The 20,075-nt window shown below is 34.8% G+C and overlaps 1 protein-coding gene across 1 annotated transcript in view; it reads right to left on the bottom strand.

Moving 5' to 3' along the window:
* Positions 1-20,075, bottom strand: part of KHDRBS3 (KH RNA binding domain containing, signal transduction associated 3) — a 243,697-nt gene that overhangs the window by 115,682 nt on the left and 107,940 nt on the right. The window contains exon 2 of the mRNA XM_051971129.1: positions 14,403-14,521. Within this exon, the coding sequence (XP_051827089.1) occupies positions 14,403-14,521 (119 nt within the window). The remainder of the gene's footprint in view (positions 1-14,402; positions 14,522-20,075) is intronic.

Raw genomic sequence — 20,075 nt, 5'->3', positions numbered from 1 at the left:
CTCACAAGCTTAATACTGGGAAGGGGAAAGAAGGGAGAAAAGCATAAACTGGGGTTAACAAGATGGCAAGTAATACAGAATTGGTCATTCTAACCATAAACGTAAACGGGGTAAACTCCCCCATAAAGAGGAAGCGGTTAGCAGAATGGATTAAAAGCCAGAATCCTACAATATGTTGTTTACAGGAAACACACCTGAAGCGGGGTGATACATGCAGGTTAAAGGTAAAAGGTTAGAGCAAAATCTACTATGCTTCAGGTGAAGTCAAAAAAGCAGGGGTAGCCATCCTGATCTCAGATCAAGCTAAAGCAAAAATTGATCTAATTAAAAGAGATAAGGAAGGGCACTATATCTTGCTAAAGGGTAGCATGGATAATGAAGCACTATCTATATTAAACATATATGCACCAAGTGGGGTAGCATCTAAATTCTTAAAAGAGAAACTAAGAGAGCTGCAAGAAGAAATAGACAGTAAAACTATAATAGTGGAGATCTTAACCTTGAACTCTCAGAATTAGATAAATCAAACCACAAAATAAATAAGAAAGAAGTCAAAGAGGTAAATAGAATACTAGAAAAGTTAGATATGATAGATCTCTGGAGAAAATGTAATGGAGACAGAAAGGAATACACTTTCTTTTCAGCAGTTCATGGAACCTATACAAAAATTGACCATATATTAGGACATAAAAACCTCAAACTCAAATGCAGTAAGGCAGAAATAGTAAATGCATCCTTTTCAGACCACGATGCAATGAAAATTACATTCAACAAAAAAGCAGGGGGAAGTAGACCAAAAAATAATTGGAAACTAAAAAATCTCATACTAAAGAATGATTGGGTGAAACAGCAAATCATAGGCATAATTAATAGCTTCACCCAAGAAAACGATAATGAGACATCATACCAGAATGTATGGGATGCAGCCAAAGAGGTAATAAGGGGAAATTTCATATCTCTAGAGGCCTATTTGTATAAAATAGAGAAAGAGAAGGTCAATGAATTGGGTTTGCAACTAAAAATGCTAGAAAAGGAACAAATTAAAAACCCCCAGTCAAACATTAAACTTGAAATTCTAAAAATAAAAGGAGAGATCAATAAAATTGAAAGTAAAAAAGCTATTGAATTGATTAATAAAACTAAGAGTTGGTTCTATGAAAAAACCAACAAAATAGACAAACCCTTAGTAAATCTGATTAAAAAAAGGAAAGAGGAAAATCAAATTGTTAGTCTTAAAAATGAAAAGGGAGAACTCACCACTAACGAAGAGGAAATTAGAGCAATAATTAGGAGTTACTTTGCTCAACTTTATGCCAATAAATTTGACAACTTAAATGAAATAGAAAAATACCTCCAAAAATATAGCTTGCCCAAACTAACAGAGGAAGAAGTAAATATCCTAAACAGTCCCATCTCAGAAAAAGAAATAGAACAAACTATCAATCAACTCCCTAAGAAAAAATCCCCAGGACCAGATGGATTTACATGTGAATTCTACCAAACATTTAAAGAACAAATAACTCCAATGCTAAATAAACTATTTGAAAAAATAGGGATTGAAGGAGTCCTACCAAACTCCTTTTATGACACAGACATGGTACTGATACCTAAACCAGGTAGGCTGAAAACAGAGAAAGAAAATTATAGACCAATCTCCCTAATGAATATTGATGCTAAAATCTTAAATAAAATATTAGCAAAAAGATTACAGAAAATCATCCCCAGGATAATACACTATGACCAAGTAAGATTTATACCAGGAATGCAGGGCTGGTTCAATATTAGGAAAATTATTAGCATAATTGACTATATCAATAACCAAACAAACAAAAACCATATGATCATCTCAATAGATGCAGAAAAAGCATTTGATAAAATCCAACATCCATTCCTAATAAAAACACTTGAGAGCATAGGAATAAATGGACTTTTCCTTAAAATAGTCAGGAGCATATATTTAAAACCATCAGTAAGCATCATCTGCAATGGGGAAAAACTGGAACCTTCCCCAGTAAGATCTGGAGTGAAGCAAGGTTGCCCTCTATCACCATTATTATTTAATATCGTATTAGAAACACTAGCCTCGGCAATAAGAGTCGAGAAAGATATTAAAGGAATTAGAGTAGGCAATGAAGAAACCAAACTATCACTCTTTGCAGATGATATGATGGTATACCTAGAGAACCCCAGAGATTCTACTAAAAAGCTATTAGAAATAATTCACACTTTTAGCAAAGTAGCTGGCTACAAAATAAATCCCCATAAATCCTCAGCATTTTTATACATCTCCAACAAAACTCAACAGCAAGAGATACAAAGAGAAATTCCATTCAGAATAACTGTTGATACCATAAAATATTTGGGAATCTATCTACCAAAGGAAAGTCAGGAATTATATGGGCAAAATTATAAAAAAGTCTCCACACAAATAAAGTCAGACTTAAATAATTGGAAAAATATTAAGTGCTCTTGGATCGGCCGAGCGAACATAATAAAGATGACAATACTCCCTAAACTAATCTATTTATTTAGTGCTATACCAATCAGACTTCCAAGAAAATATTTTAATGATCTAGAAAAAAAAAAAACAACAAAATTCATATGGAACAATAAAAAGTCGAGAATCTCAAGGGAATTAATGAAAAAAAAAATCAAATGAAGGTGGCCTAGCTGTACCTGATCTAAAATTATATTATAAAGCAGCAGTCACCAAAACCATTTGATATTGGCTAAGAAATAGATTAGTGGATCAGTGGAAAAGGTTAGGTTCACAAGACAGAATAGTCAACTATAGCAATCTAGTGTTTGACAAACCCAAAGCCCCTAACTTCTGGGAAAAGAATTCATTATTTGATAAAAACTGCTGGGACAATTGGAAATTAGTATGGCAGAAATTAGGCATGGGCCCACACTTAACACCATATACCAAGATAAGATCAAAATGGGTCCATGACCTAGGCATAAAGAACAAGATTATAAATAAATTTGAGGAACATAGAATAGTTTATCTCTCAGACTTGTGGAGGAGAAAGAAATTTGTGACCAAAGATGAACTAGAGACCATTACTGATCACAAAATAGAAAATTTTGATTACATCAAATTAAAAAGCCTTTGTACAAACAAAACTAATGCAAATAAGATTAGAAGGGAAGCAACAAACTGGGAAAACATCTTCACAGTTAAAGGTTCTGATAAAGGCCTCATTTCCAAAATATATAGAGAACTGACTCAAATTTATAAGAAATCAAGCCATTCTCCAATTGATAAATGGTCAAAGGATATGAACAGACAATTTTCAGAGGATGAAATTGAAACTATTACCACTCATATGAAAGAGTGTTCCAAATCATTATTGATCAGAGAAATGCAAATTAAGACAACTCTGAGATACCACTACACACCTGTCAGATTGGCTAAGATGACAGGAAAAAATAATGATGAATGTTGGAGGGGATGCGGGAAAACTGGGACACTAATGCATTGTTGGTGGAGTTGTGAACGAATCCAACCATTCTGGAGAGCAATCTGGAATTATGCCCAAAAAATTATCAAATTGTGCATACCCTTTGATCCAGCAGTGTTTCTATTGGGCTTATGTCCCAAAGAAATACTAAAGAAGGGAAAGGGACTTGTATGTGCCAAAATGTTTGTAGCAGCCCTATTTGTAGTGGCTAGAAACTGGAAAATGAATGGATGCCCATCAATTGGAGAATGGCTGTGTAAATTGTGGTATATGAATGTTATGGAATATTATTGTTCTGTAAGAAATGACCAGCAGGATGAATACAGAGAGGACTGGCGAGACTTACATGAACTGATGCTAAGTGAAATGAGCAGAACCAGGAGATCATTATACACTTCGACAGCGATATTGTATGAGGACATATTTTGATGGAAGTGGATTTCTTTGACAAAGAGACGTAACTGAGTTTCAATTGATAAATGACGGACAAAAGCAGCTACATCCAAAGAACGAACAGTGGGAAACGAATGTGAACTATCTGCATTTTTGTTTTTCTTCCCGGGTTATTTATACCTTCTGAATCCAATTCTCCCTATGCAACAAGAGAACTGTTCGGTTCTGCAAACATATATTGTATCTAGGATATACTGCAACATATCCAACATATAAAGGACTGCTTGCCATCTAGGGGAGGGGGTGGAGAGAGGGAGGGGAAAAAAAATCGGAAAAGAAACGAGTGCAAGGGATAATGTTGTCAATATTAAGTAATCATTAAATAAAAATTAAAAAATAAAAAAAATAAATAGAAAGCTTAATTTTAAGAAAAGTAATAATAAAGGAATCACAAGGTAAAATTGAAAACAAATTAAATATATCAAGTCTAATAAAAATAGAAAAATATTCAATAGCACAGATTTGTTGTTTTGTATGTTTCATTTATACAACTAAAACAAAGTATCAGTGGAAGATTTCTTTGAGCACTTCTAAGGATAGTTAAATATGTAGTAAACCTGAAAGTGTGACTATACTTCATTTGGTTTGAATGACATACTATACTGAAGACAAAATATTATCAGTTCTTAGGGGAAATTAAAATTATAATGTCATTTCAGACATAAGTATGCGTCATGGATATGGTATTTTTTATATCAACTGTTCAAGTTTAATGCATGCTCTACATTAAAATAACTTATGTTCATAAAATCATGAAAAAGAGGGCTATTTTCCAAGTACAGCTATATGAATTTTAATTGTAATATTTAGGGGAAAAATAATGGAAGCAAGATTATAGAAAAAGGCCATTCATTTATATGAAGAAAAAAAAAACAATAATAAATTTTATCCACTGAAAAACTTAAGCCGTTGGCCGGATCAAAGGAAATAACGTGATAAATCAAGAAACTGAACTCAAACAATATAGGACTGCCTTTACACTTGACTACTTAACTCTTCCTGTCGATTGCCCTTTTTTCACTTTTTTAAGCAACACAGACTTTCCCATCAGTGTCCCTCTTTGACTTTCTATGAAGGGTTGCTCTGATCCAGCAGATGCACTGCAGGATGCATCCAAAGAATTTGATTTTATTTTCACAACAACCACGAGAGACAATATATATTATCCCTGCTTCATAATTAGGAAACTGAAGAACACACAGCTTAACTGATTTTCCCAAAGTCACGCAACTAATAAATGAATGTATCTAAATTTGAACTCCAAGGCCAGAGACTCTATCAGATCTCTCTTACACATGTTGTCTTTTTCAATTATAATGTGAGTTCCTCAGGGGCCAGAAACTGCATTCTTTTTCTGTTACCTTCCTAGTACTTAGTATAGAGTATGTACTTTGTTGTTGTTCAATCATGTTTCAATCATCTCCAACTTCTTGTGACCCTATTTGGGGTTTTCTTGACAAAGATACCATACCATACCACTATAGTGGTATGCCATTTCCTTCTCTAGATCATTTACTAGATGAGGAAACCAAAAGAAACAGGGTTAAGTGACTTGCCCAGGCTGACAGATTTAGTAAGTGTCTAGGGGCCACATTTGAACTCAAAGACAAGTCTTCCTGACTCCAGGTCTAACACTCTCCACGGTACTATTTAACTGTCCTATGGTACAATTTAAGGATATCATAAATGCCTTTTCATCTGTTATAGTCTATTTTCCTAAAATCTTAAAGGAGAAAATAAACTATCACCTGTTCTAGAATACTTTACCAACATCTTCACTCAATGATCAAGAAATATCTTCCTGAAATAGATCAAATAAATATCTAAGGTATCTTTGAAGTTCCTTTTTAAATCCTTAAGGTAGTATACACTTTAAATTAAGAGTTTAAATTTCTACTCTGTACTCAATGAAAACCAGTTTCCAATTCTGAATTACTTTTAATTCAGACAATCATTACTTCCTTGCTTCTACAGGAAAAGAAGGAAAAGTGATTTTCTGTTCTTTCAAGAAAACATTTATAATTAATATCTGTCTAGTTATTTTTTCCTCCTACTTGTAAGCTTTTCAGATGTGACACAGACTATATCTCCATAATAATGGCAAGGCATTAATTTATCTAAGTAAAATTTGCTTAACCTCTCTTCTACTAAAAGCTCAGAATCTCCCATTAGCCTAGCAAGAGAGAACTCTTACACTGCCTAAGTATTGCATCTGTGGAAGGAAAGGCTACTACTACTCCACCATAATTCTCATTAATATTTTTCACTAAGATTCTACTTGGATCCTAAGAACTTGCTCTAAATACTATATATAATAAGCATTCTTATTTTGGAAATGTTTTACTACACAAAACAGCCCCATCTATAGCTAAAACTCTGAGTTTCTATTACTATTTACTCCAAACAGTAGATTTATTAACTTATAACTAAGAAATACTTCTATTCTCCTACAGAACATAACAACATAACATGAAGGTTTTGTCTTAATATCCTAAATCACTGAATTTTTCTTATGCTCAAATATCCTAAAAGACAAACATCTTTTTCACATGCTGAAAAATCCTTCTGCCATTTCTAACTTATAAACACAAGGAGATATTTAGAGATTAAGAACAAAGAGAAATAAGGTGGATTGAACTAATGAATACAATTGAATTCTGTTTGCATTAGGGTACAGTTGGATCATTCTAACTGTCAATTAAAGTAAGCTGAACAAATTATCCACCCCATCATCAAAAGAAGCAGGAAACCTTCCCTAAATAAATTAAACTTCTTTGGAATCCCTAGTGACTGAACACTGAGCCCTGAGCCCTGTAGCAAACATGTTATTTGCCATAGACACTGTGCTTAGTAAAAAGGAGCTATCAATCAAATAAAAATATTTATTCAAAAGAAAAGAATTATGCTTTATACTGAGGGCATAAAAACAAAGCAAAAATCAGTCCCTGTCCTCAAGGAACTTACAATGCACTGGGGAGATATGACATATACAAACAATATACTTAGTAAGATATATAGATATAATTTTTGTATGTGTGTTTATATAAATAAAAATTATATAGACATAGGTATGTATATATTTGTGTGTATGTATTAAACACACAAATATATATACACATACATACGTGTGTGTGTGTGTGTGTGTGTTTGAAAAAGAGGGGAGAGTAAAGGAGGAGAGAAGGGAAGGAGCAGAATATCCATCAGCTAGGAAATGGCTGAACAAGTCATGATATGTGAATACTACTGAGTTATGAGAAATAATGAGGAAGGATGAAAAGATTATGGAGAGAAAAATTGAGAAAACTTGTATGAACTGATGCAAAGTGAAGTGAACAGATGCAAGAGAACAAATTACATAGTAACAACAAAAACATAAAGATACATAAAGATCAGAGTATCTAAATCTCTGATCAACACAATGACTAACCACAATTACAAAAGGCTCAAAAATGAAACACACTTTTTACTTCCAGATAGGAAGCTGATAGACTCAAGACTCAGCATAAACATTGAAGTCTATTTTCTTTCTCTTCTTTTCTCTTTTATTTTAAGGAGAAATTGGGAAGAGAAGAATAGATAGTGTAGGATTTTGTTTGCTTCACTATATACATAAATATATTCATATGTGTGGTTGCAACAAGTTTTGTTTTTCTTGTCTTCTCAATGAATAGAGAAGGGAAGGAAAAAAGAAGACAACTTACAATGAAAATAATATGATCTTATTTAAAAAAAAATTCCAACAATTATTATATGAAAGAACGAAATCATTAATAAGAGAAATAAATGCACATCAAACAACCCTGACATTTTACCTAAAACACTGAAAAATTGCATAGATTACATAAAGTAGATAATAGTTAATCTTGGATGAGTTGTAGCAAAACACTCATACTATGGAACAATCAATCTAACCATTTGAAAAAATAATTTGGAATTATGTACATAAAATGACAGATATGAGTTATTAGGCATATACCTAAGGGAGGCCAATGAGAAGACAATATTTATATGTTCACTTTTTGTGACAGCAAAGAATTGGAATATGAACTCAATGGGCATAGACATGGGAATGTCTAAACAAATTATGGCACATAAATGTAATGAAATATTACTGTGCTGAAAGACATGGTAAATATTAATAGAAAAACATGAAAAGATTTATATAAACTGAGGAAGACTAAGGTAAGCCAAGCCAAGAAAACAATGCATCTGGAAAGAACCACAAAATAATCAAAATTGAATAATGCAAAATTATAAGGAACAACTATGGCTCTGTGTGGAATTAACTGAGTGAAGATACATGGGAATACAGCCTTAAACTATACTTTGTGACTCGAGACTTTATAATAACAAATAGATCAATAGCTCAAAGTTTGCAGGCTTTTGTCCCCTCCAGTTTCCCACTACCTCTTAATTTGCATTTAAATACGCTATCTCTTAATTAGCATTTAAGTATTTCTTTTAAAGGTGAGGATGGCTTTGAATTCTCTTCTCTGAGTATGTCACCTTGTATAGCAATTCTCTAGGAAAATTTAAATTTAAGAGTTTATTAATATAGACATATCTTTTTGTTTTTGGGTTAGATTTCCTGGATTTTGAATGGCAGCCTGGACACCCCCAAATAATGGGAAAATAGGGCAGGCAGGACTTCGGGGCCTCAGGCTTCAAGCTATTTAATTTGCTGTTTTGCCGTTTTTTTTGGTTTTTAATTAAAGCTTTTTATTTACAAAATATATGCATGGGTAATTTTTCCAACATTGACCATTGCATAACCTTTTGTTGCCAATTTTTCCCTCTTTTCCCCCACCCCCTCCCCTAGCTGGCAGGTAATTCAATACATGTTAGGTATGTTGAAATACATGCTAGATCCAATATATGTATGCATATTTATACAATTATCTTGTTGTGCAAGAAAAATCAGTTCAAAAAGGAAGAAAAAGAAAAACTGAGAAAGAAACAAAATGCAAGCAAATAACAATAGAGAAAATGAGAACGCTATGTTGTGTTCCACACTCTGTTTCCATGGTTCTCTCTCTGGGAGTAGCTGATTCTCTTCATCACTGCATAAGTGGAACTGGTTTGAATCATTTCAATATTGAAAAGAGCCATATCCATCAGATTTGATCCTCATATAGTATTGTTGTTGAAGTGTATAATAATATTCTGATTCTGCTCATTTCACTCAGCATCAGTTCACGCAAGTCTCTCCAAGCCTCTCTGAAAATCCTACTGGTCATTTCTTACTGAACAATAATACTCCATAAAATTCATACACCATAATTTATTCAGCCATTCCTCAACTAAAGGGCATCCATTCACTTTCCAGTTTCTTACCACTACAAAAAGGGCTGCCAAAAACATTCTTGCACATACAAGTCCCTTTCCCTTCTTTAATCTCTTTGGGATATAAGCTCAGTATAACACTTCTTGATCAAAGGGTATGCACAGTTTTATAACTTTTTGAGCATAATTCCAAATTACTCTCCAGAATGATTGGATCTATTCACAACTCAACCAACAACGTATCAGTGTCCCAGTTTTCTTGAATCCCCTCCAATATTAGCATTATATTTTCCTATCATCTTAGCCAATCTGACAGGTGTGTAGTGTTATCTCAGAGTTTTCTTAATTTGAATTTCTCTGATCAATATGAGTTGGAGCACCTTTTCATATGACTACAAATAGTTTCAATTTCTTCATCGGAAAATTGTTTGTTCATATCTTTTGGCCATTTATCAATTGGGGAATTTATTATAAATTTGAATCAATTATATATTTTAAAAATGAGGCCTTTATCAGATCTTTTGGATGTAAAAATGTTTTTCCAATATAACTGCTTCCCTTCTAATCTTATCTGCATTAGTTTTGTTTGTACAAAAAGTTTTTAGCTTAATATAATCAAAATTACCTATTTTATGATCTCTAATTCTTCTTTGGTCACAAATTCCTTCCTCCTCCACAAATCTGAGAGATAAACTATCCTATATTCTTCTAATTTGTTTATATTATCATTCTTTATGTCTAGATCATAAACCCATTTTGATCTTGTTTTGGTATATGGTGTTAGGTGTGGGTCTATGCTTACTTTCTGTCATACTAGTTTCCAATTTTCCCAGCAGTTTTTGTCAAATTTTTATCACAGAAACCTACTTGCATAAAATAGAGAAAGAGAAAATCAAATGAATTAGGCTTGCAACTAAAAAAGCTAAAAAAAGAGCCTGGACTTCCATCTCCTACTCAATTGCCTAGAGAATGGCTTCTTTGGGTTATACACATTAAGGATTGTTTATATTCTATCCCTCTAGATAAGGAGGATACGAAAAGATTTGCTTTTTCAGTGCCCAGCGTTAACTTAGCTGAGGCTTAAAAAAGATATGAATGGATAGTTTTGCCAAAGGGAATAAAAACACCCCCACTATGTGTCAAATGTATGTTGCTGCTGCTCTTACTCCAGTAAGAAAAGCATTTCCAAAAGTTATGTTATTACATTACATGGATGATATATTGGGATGTGCATCTAAGGAGCAAATATTAGAAGCATGCCTAAAAAAGACCATAGAAACACTAAGGAACTACAAATTGCACATAGTTCCAGAAAAAAATTCAAAGACATGCTCCTTTTCAATATTTAGGATATGAAGTATACCCTAAGGTGCTTACAGTACAAAAACTGTCCTTAAGAACAGAGAAGCTAAACACCTTAAATGATTTTCAAAAATTGATAGGAGATATCCAATGGATGCGACCAGTGTTAGGCTTGACTACCTATCAGTTACAACCATTATGACATTTTAAGAGGAGACAGTACTTTAAATTCACCTCGCCAGCTTACAAAAGAAGCTCAAGAGGCTTTGAGAGAAGTTGAACTGGCTTCATCCAATGTGGTTGAGTCACTCAAAAACCCTTGGAAATTTCAGTTTTTGCTACACAAGAGGCACCCACAGCAGTCCTTCATCAAGGAGACAGTGTGATAGAGTGGGTGAACCTCCCGGCACAACCAGAACAAAGCCTTACTCCTTACCCAGTGCTTGTGGCTAGAATTTTGTTAAAGGCCATTAAGTGAGCAGTACAATTATCTGGGATAAAACCTGACAAGATATACACCTTTTATATTAATGCACAAATTAATGTGTGCTGTGACACCATCCCAGAGTGGCAAATTTTATTAGCTATGGCTCCAAATTTTATACATGGGTCTCCAATATAGAAATGCCAGCAACAGAACAGACTGAGTCAGCAGGTCAGGCTGGACAAATACTTGATTGTAGCCATGTTTCCATGGGTTATGGGCAGCAGCACTGAGTTACACAACAAGGGCAACATTCTCCCTTCCACCTTCTGGCAAAATAATTGGTGATGGATTCTTGAAGAGGTGGGTTCTAAAGTTCCTCTTAAAGGACCAACTATCTTTATAGATGCATCCAAACATAATATTTGCACTGTATATTCTCGTGACTTAACTATAAAGAGAGCAGTCAGAACTCCTTTTCAGTCCACTCAACAAAATGAATTGTATGCAATTATTCTAGCTCTTACTTATTATCCAGGGTATATAAATATGAAATCTGGCAAATGGATGTGACCCATTATAAATCTTTCGGTCGTCTGTCTTTTATCCACATTGTGGTAGACACCTTTTCAGGATTCATTTTTGCCACACCAGCAGCAAAAGAGACAGCCCGAGTGGTCACTGAATTCCTCACGCAAGCATTTGCCATTATGGGTGTGCCACAAGCAATAAAAACAGACAATGGTCCTGCATACACCTCCAAACATTTTGCACACTTTTGTGCACAGTATAAGATTTTACACACCACTGGCATACCCTTTAATCCTCAAGGACAGGCAATAGTAGAGAGGAGAAACAGAGATATTAAGATGCTCCTCCAAAAACAAAAGAAAGGGGGAGCCACAGGTAACCCTAGAGAACTACTAAATCTAGCCCTTTATACTATTAACTTCTCGGTTTTTGACAAAGATGCACTGACTCCAGCAGACAGGTTTTATAACCCGGAACGGCAATGTCCAGTGCGAGCAGCTCCACTATCTTTAGATAATCGCTAGGTGATGTAGAGATACCCAGAAAGTGGTGAATGGAAGGGACCAGATAGACTAACTGCTTGGGGAGAGGGTTTGCTTGTATCTCTACAGGGGGAGAAGGAATCAGATGGGTGCCAACGAGCCGTATTTGCCTTGTCCATCGCAGAGAGACGGAGCAGACCCTTGAAACAAAGGAGAAGACCCAAGAAACACTGGGTGGTTCTGTTGCTGATTGTGCTCACCAATGAAAGAGTGTGGCAGTTATGGCGTTTGACTCATGGATATTGAAAATTGTTGGACTTCAAAATCCTCAGGAATCATTGGATTCTCTGAGACATGATAAGACTGTTGTAGGATTTGAAAACCCTCAGGAATCATTGAATTTTCTGAAAAATGATAAAACTGTTACAGGACTTCAAAATCTGCTGGAATCATTGGATTCTCTAATGATATAAAAGGACTGTTGCAGGATTTTGAAAACTTGGGGGGATCATTGGATTCCCTGATATGTGAAGCAATGGACAATAGATTGGTTTTGGACTATCTCTTGGCTGCTGAAGAAGGTGTATGTGTGACTGTTGTTTACATACTCTCCTTCTAGGACTTTGGGCAATCTTTTACAACACCATGTTGATTTATATTGTTTGTTATACCGCTACTTGCGTATACAATTCATGTTTGTTATACCACATCAAGCCTGCACTGACTGTCATCACTAATAGCCTCTGCATTATTGCTATGTGCTTGTGTAATACCTCCCATGCTGATGGGTTTGTGCATACCTGTTTCTAATAAGATCCTTCAGCCCAGAAACCCGCTAGCAACCCCCACTTCCCTTTGGTGCTTTTCATCTCCCTTCCTGAGATGTCAGGGAGGTCGTGATCACTTCTTTTTTGGTGTTTTCACCTCCTTTCCTGAGAAGTCAGGGAGGGCATGATCACCTCCTTTTTGGGGTTCTCACTTCCCTTAGAAGTCAGGGATGATTTGACCACCTGTGTTCTAAAACAAAAGAAAGCAGCAGATGTAGAGGGCTGAAACTCTCAAGTCAATGCACTGACTGAGGTCAGTACAGCCGGGCACTCAAGGCTAACTACCAATTGAACAATACTCTATAAGCATAAGCTTGGAAAATGGCCCTTTCCACTATTCTGTGCTGGCTCAATAATTGATGTATACAGAGAATTGTAGGAGGGACTGGGGGTGGAGTAAGACTAGCCAGAGTCACTTTTTGGGTGGGAGACAAAGAGGAGAGGTGTGGAGAGTCTGCATCCATCCAATTCACTTCTACCCCTAAACACCAAGAATAAAGATCAAGGACTTTTGCTTATCCTGATTCCGGCTGATTCTAATGTATGCAGGGTGCTAACTCGGTCTTCACATCTTTCTATTTTTTTACATCTTTATACAACTTTGCCTTCCATTCTCAAATGGACTCTTGCATTCTTGGATCCACCCAGCCATTTTCTCTTTTATTTCAAACACATAGTATACTCTTATCTCTGTGACTTGCCAATGGTCACACTACATGTCTGAAATATATTCCTTTATCTGAAATTCATAGTCCCTCTCATCTTTTAAGATAAAGTTCAAGCAGTATTTTGTATATAACCCCTTCAATTTCTAATTCCTTCATTCCAAACTACACTGTCCATTTAACAGTGGACATAATTGTATTTTTCACTTTGTAGTTAAATATATAACTTCCCCATTAGAATATAAGGTATTTGTTAAGAGAGACATGATTCCTGGAATATGATGGGTAGGTGTTTAGTAAATTGAGGGTATCCCAAAAGTCTCTGCACAGTTTTACACTATCAAAGTACCCTGTAGGCAAAAATTTATTTATTAACAGCACCAAAGTTTTTCCATTTATTTGTTTAGCTGAGCAGTTTTTAGGCAACTATATTATGTTCTATCCAAAGTTGACTTGTAACTTTCATGAAGAATAATTAGAAGCAGAAATAAACAATTGCATATATTCAATGGCTTAAATCATTAAGCATAGAATTTCTGGGTACTGCTTTTCAAAAAAGAGAGAAGTGAAGTTTCAGTAAAATTAGTTCATGTGGGAATATAATGACCCATACCTTATCCCTGTTCCTCTTATGTAATGCCCATGATTATCTAAAAAGTCAAATGGAAAAGTGGACCCAAAATGAAATGATATCTATCAGGCTCTAAATATAGATTTCTAAAACTTTATTTCATGCAGCTCCCCATTCAAGAACACAATGTTAGCTGTTTTGAGTAGTTTAGTAGCAAAAGTTGTCATGATTCATAATTTTATTAATGATAAAAAGCTTAAAGATTTCTAAAGTTATCTGTGTCTTTTGATGTCAAAATACAAAGAACAGCTTCAAGATTTCTGAAATAAAACAATTAAATTAAAATATTTCAAAGAACACAAGAAACAGTAGCTCATTTAAGATTAATCAAACCACTTACCTTGGGGAATTGTTTTACAGGAATTAAAACTTTCTGCCCCAACTTCATGTTTTTATTAATCACAACATCAATGTACTTTTCTTCCTCCTTGCTTTCTCCTTTTTGAAACTTTTCAATTTCTGTAGGGTAAATGAGATAAAAACCCGTATGATGAAATAGGTAATTTACTATCTATATTCTAGAAGTTAAGAACCTAATCATCTTTATCATGGCTCAAAACACACAGAAAACAAAATGTAAAATGAATATGGAAAAAAATGCCTATTTTGATACTTAATTTCAATAACTTTCAAAATATCCAAGAACATGAACCAGTACAGTCAAACTGCAATTATTCATTATAATGAACAATATTAACACAAATAATGTAGAATTATTTTTCCAGGGATTTCCTGAATTTCATATATAGAAAAATCAGAACCATAAGAACCATAAGCTATAAATTTTGCCTACATTTTAAACTTTTAGGACTTGATCTTAGATATGCCTTATAAGGAAAAAAGGAATTAGTCTATTATCTCTGCTCTTTGTATTTCTAGCATTTACAATAGTGCCTTTGCATGGTGATAATTTTTCTTCTTTGTATTTTCATTCAATTCAAAATTGATTCAAAATGAGGGTTTCTAAATAGCTGAAGATAAGTAACATATCCATACCTAAAAACTCTTCCTAAAAATGCATTTCCAATCTTTTAGCTAATCATAAGATCTTTTTCTAATGCAAAAACTTTTATTTATTTTTATTAAAGCTTTTTTATTTACAAAGCATATGCATGGATAATTTTTCCAACACTGACCCTTGCAAAACCTTTTGTTCCTAATTTTCCCTTCCTTCCCCCTAACTGCCTCCCCTAGCTGGAGGTAGTCCAATACATGTTAAATATGTTAAAATACATGTTAGATCCAATATATGTATACATATTTACACAGTTATGCACAAGAAAAATCAGATCAAGAAGGAAGAAAAATAAAAATTGAGAAAGAAAACAAAATGCAAGCAAATAACAACAGAAAGAGTGAAAATGCTATGTTGTGATCCACACTCAGTTCCCACAGTCCTTTCTCTGAGAGAGTGCAGATGACTCTCTTCATCACAAGATCATTGGAACTGGCCTGAATCATCTCATTGTTGAAGTGAGCCATGTCCACCAGAATTTATCATTGTATAGTCTTGTTTCCATGTATAATGATCTCCTTGTCCTGCTCATTTCATTTAGCATCAGTTCATGCAAGTCTCTCCAAGCCTCTCTGAAATCATCCTGCTGGTCATTTCTTATAGAAGAATACTATTCCATAACATTCACAGACTATTACTTATATAGCCGTTCTCCAATTGATGGGCATCCATTCATTTTCCAGCTTCTAGCCACTACAAACAGGGCTGCCACAAACATTGTTGCACATACAGGTCCCTTTCCCTTCTTTAGTATCTCTTTGGGGTATAAGCCCAATAGAATACTGCTGGATCAAAGGGTATGTACAGTTTGATAACTTTTTGAGCTTAGTTCCAAACTGCTGTCCAGAATGGTGTTCACAGATCCTAAGATCTTAAAGAACTTTCTCACCAATAATACAAGAATTTTCCAAGATTTTACTCTAATACAGAGCTATCATACATTCAAAACTTCCAACGGTTCCCAAACTCATGACACCGTACTTATGAAATCTTTTATAAAATAAGCATAAATATAACAAAATGTTACATTTTTATAAGTCAATATCTACCTGAAAGGAGCAAAGGATTCTGAGAAGATAAAAGAGTAGACCTGTAAATTTCAAATCTCTAGATTTCCCCCACAAATAGAAGAAATTTGTGTCTCAGGGAAAAGACAGATTGGGGAAAAATCAAGACTTGGGAAAGAACAGGGATCCTGCTATCACAACCTAATTAGAATTGAACAAAGACCCCAGGCTGAAGATTATCCAGGGTAAAGTGTAAATATCTCTGGCTAGTTGGAGTCCCTGGGGTGTGATCTGGGTTTGGCTGGAGTCTCAGTAAGAAGCATGGAACTTTCTCCTCCTGGACTATATGAGGAGTTCCAGTCCTGGAAGACTGATGGAATCTTGGCTGTTCAGGAACACCAGGCCCAGCTGTACTACAGACCAGCAGCCCTGGGCAAGAAGGAGCCAACACACTGGGAGTGCAGAGGCCCTGGGGCAGGGGAGCTCCTGGCTGTGGGCACTTGCAGGAGAGGGGAACTCTTGGTTTGGTGTTTCTGGTCAGAGAGAAGAGCTCAAGGGAAACTAGAGGCCCCATCTGCCCAACCCACAATGACAGCAACTTACAAGATTAGAGGTTCTTATTTTTTTAAAAAATGGGCAGAGTCAAGATGACAGAGAGTAGACAGGACTTGGTCTGAGCTCTTCTGGCTTCCCTCAGGATCAACATCAGATCAAGCCTCTGAACGGATTTTGGAGGGACAAAATGACAAATATTAGGGGGATAACAAATTTTCCAGCAGAAGATATCTGGGAAGGACTTCAGGAAAGCTCTGTCTCAATTGGGCAGGAGGTAACACAGTCCAGCACAGGTGCCAGGCACAAGGAGGCCAGGGTAGAGAGGTCCCGTAGGGGAAAAGAGTGCAAGGTTCTTACCCAAATATTGGCTACTTTGTCCTGGTTCAGAAGCCAGTGGATCCGCAGACTACCTGTGAGACCTCCAATGAAACTACAGAAGGCAATAGGGAGCCCCTGGACCACAGCTTAAGGTGGGACTTGGCCAGATCATTCAGCACAGTGGGAAAGCCTGCAGAACTGGCCACAACGCAGGGAAGCCCTCTCCTGTAGAGAAAGCTTGGGACAATCTCCCCTTTGCTCTAGGAGCAGACCCTCCCAGCCTTTAAAATGAGCAAAAAAGCAAAAGAACTCTGACCATAGAGAGCTGTTAAGGAGAGAAGAATAGACCTGAGAACACTAAAGGCAAAACGTTTCCAGATAAAGCCTCTAAGGGGAATTTTAGTTGGTCTCCAACTCAAAAGGCTCTCTTGGAATAATTCAAAAACGATCTTTAAAAAGAAAATAAAAATGGGGAAAGGACATGAGAGCTTTAGAAAATGAAACACAGAAATTGTGTGAAAAAAAAAAAACAACTCCTTAAAAATACAATTAGTGAAATGGAAAAAAATATACTGAAGACAACTGCTAAGAAAATTGATTTGGTGAAATGGAAAAATAAAACACCTTGAAAAATAGAATTGTTGACATAGAAAAGAACAACTCCCTAAAAATAGAATTGCTGAAACAGAAAAAAAAAATCCTATAAACAAAACAACTCATTTAAAAGTTCAACTGACCAAATTCAAAGGGTGGTAAAAAAAGCAACTGAAGAAATTCATTTGCTAAAAATTAAAATTGAACAAATGAAAGTGAATGAATCAATAAGTGATCAAGAATCAGTCAAATAAAACCAAAAAAAAATAAAAAAATAAAAGAAAATATAAAATATCTCATCTAAAAAACAACTAACCTGGAATATAAATTCAGGAAAAACAATCTAAGAATTATTGGACTACTTGAAAATCACAATGAAAAAAAAAAGAGTCTAGACAACCATCTTGTAAAAAATCATGAAGGAAAACTGCCCTGCTCCTAGAAGCAGAAGATAAAATAGTCAATGAAAAAATAAAAACAGATTATTTCCTGAAAGTACCCCAAAATGAAAACTCCACAGAATATAACTAAATTCCAGAATTATCAGATCAAGGAGATAATACTGCAGTCAGAAAGAAACAATTCAAACATCAAGGCACAATCATTATTACCCAGGAGCTAGCAGCTTCCACTTTAAAAGATCAAAGGGCCTAAAATATGATATTCTAGATAGCAAAAAAGCTTGGACTGCAGCCAAGAATCAACTCTCCAGCCAAACAAAGCATTATCATTAAGGGGGAAAAATAACAGATATTAAATGAGATAGGGAATTTTCAATTATTTTTGATTAAAAGAACAGAACTGAACAGAAAATCTGATCATCAAATATATATCTCAAGAAAAGCTTAAGATAAAAAGGGAAGGAAAAAATTTTTTTAAAGGTTAAAACATTTATATCTCTACATGGGAAGATGATACACGTAATTCTTAGGAACTGCATCAGTATTAGGGATATATTTAGAGGATGTAAGTAAAATTTGACTTTATTTTGATGTTATAAAAAAGAAACTGGGGGAGGGGAAGGGATTGTACTGGAAGAAGAGTAAAGAGAAGGTAAAATGGGATAAATTATATTATATGTAAAGGCAAAAAAGTCCTATTTACAATTGAGGGAAAAAAGGGAGGATGAGGAGATGAGCATTGTGTGAACCTTATCCTCATCAAATTTGGCTCAGAGCCAAATATACATATTTGGCTTATATATCATATATATTTAGTTGATGTAGAAATTGGTCTTCCCCTATTGAGAAATAGGAAGAAAAAGAAAAGGAAGTGGTTAATAGAAAAGAGAACAGAAGTAGAAGAGAACAGGGATAAGAAAGGGGGAACTGAAAAAAGAGGAGGGCTGTCTGATGGAGCTGGTGGTCAGAATCAAAACACTAATGAGGAGGAAAAGGGGAAAAGGAAAAAGAAAAATATACCTTGGGGAAAAGAGGATAGTGGGAAAGGCAGATTTAATTTTGAAAGTGAATGGGATGAACTCTTCCATAAAATGGAAGCAGATAGCAGACTGGATTAAAATCCAGAATACTACAATATGTTGTTTAGAAGAAACACATTTGAAACATACATACAGAGTGAAAGTGAAGGACTGGAGCACAATCTATTATGCTTCAGGTGAAGTTTAAAAAGAACAGGGAGAGCAATCCTGAATAGATCTAAGGAAAAAAGATAAGGAAGGACACTATATCTTGCTAAAGGGTATCATAGATAATGAAGCAATATCAATACTAATCATATATGTACCAAGTAGTATAACATCCAAATTTCTAAAAGAGAAGTTAAGAGAGTTGCAGGAAAACAGTGAAACTATAATAGAAGAAGCAGCTAGGTGACGACTAGATAGAGCACCAACCCTGAAGTAAGGAGAACCTGAGTTGAAATCTGGCTTCAGACACTTACCATGTCTTGATTGTGTGACACTGGGCAAGTCACTTAACCCCAACTGCCTCAGCCAAAAAAAAAAAAAAAAAAAAAAAAAAAAAAAAACACCAAAAAAACTATAAAGAGGAATCTCATTCTCACTTGATCAGAACTAGACAAATCAAATCACGAAATAAACAAGAAAGAAATAATTAGATAGAATTTTAGAAACATTGGGCATGATATGACTTTTGGAGAAAATTGAATGAGGACAGAAAGAAATATACTTTTTTTGTTGTGGAAGAGAACTGATATAAAAATTGACCATGTAAATTCAAAATCTTTTTGAATCTTTTTGAAAAGAAAAATTTCTTTTTTCATTTCTCATCTTTTTCAGATTATTCAGTTACTTAAATAGTCCCATTTTAGAAATAGAAATGGAACATACTATTAATCAACTTCCTAAGAAAACAAAATCTCCAAGACCAAACATTTAAAGAACAATTAATTCTAATACTTTACAAACTATTTGGGAAAATAGGGAAAGAAGGAGTCCTACAAATTCTTTTATATATTAAATATATCTGTGCTTAACTATAGCCAGCTTGGGGACCTGGGATGGGGGTATGAAAAAGAAAAAAAAAAGAATAAAGTAAAAAAG

Source organism: Antechinus flavipes, chromosome 1, assembly GCF_016432865.1.
Source record: "Antechinus flavipes isolate AdamAnt ecotype Samford, QLD, Australia chromosome 1, AdamAnt_v2, whole genome shotgun sequence".
NCBI classification, from domain to species: domain Eukaryota; kingdom Metazoa; phylum Chordata; class Mammalia; order Dasyuromorphia; family Dasyuridae; genus Antechinus; species Antechinus flavipes.
Note: the sequence above shows the minus strand (reverse complement) of the source record. Positions and strands in the feature narration are given on the sequence as shown.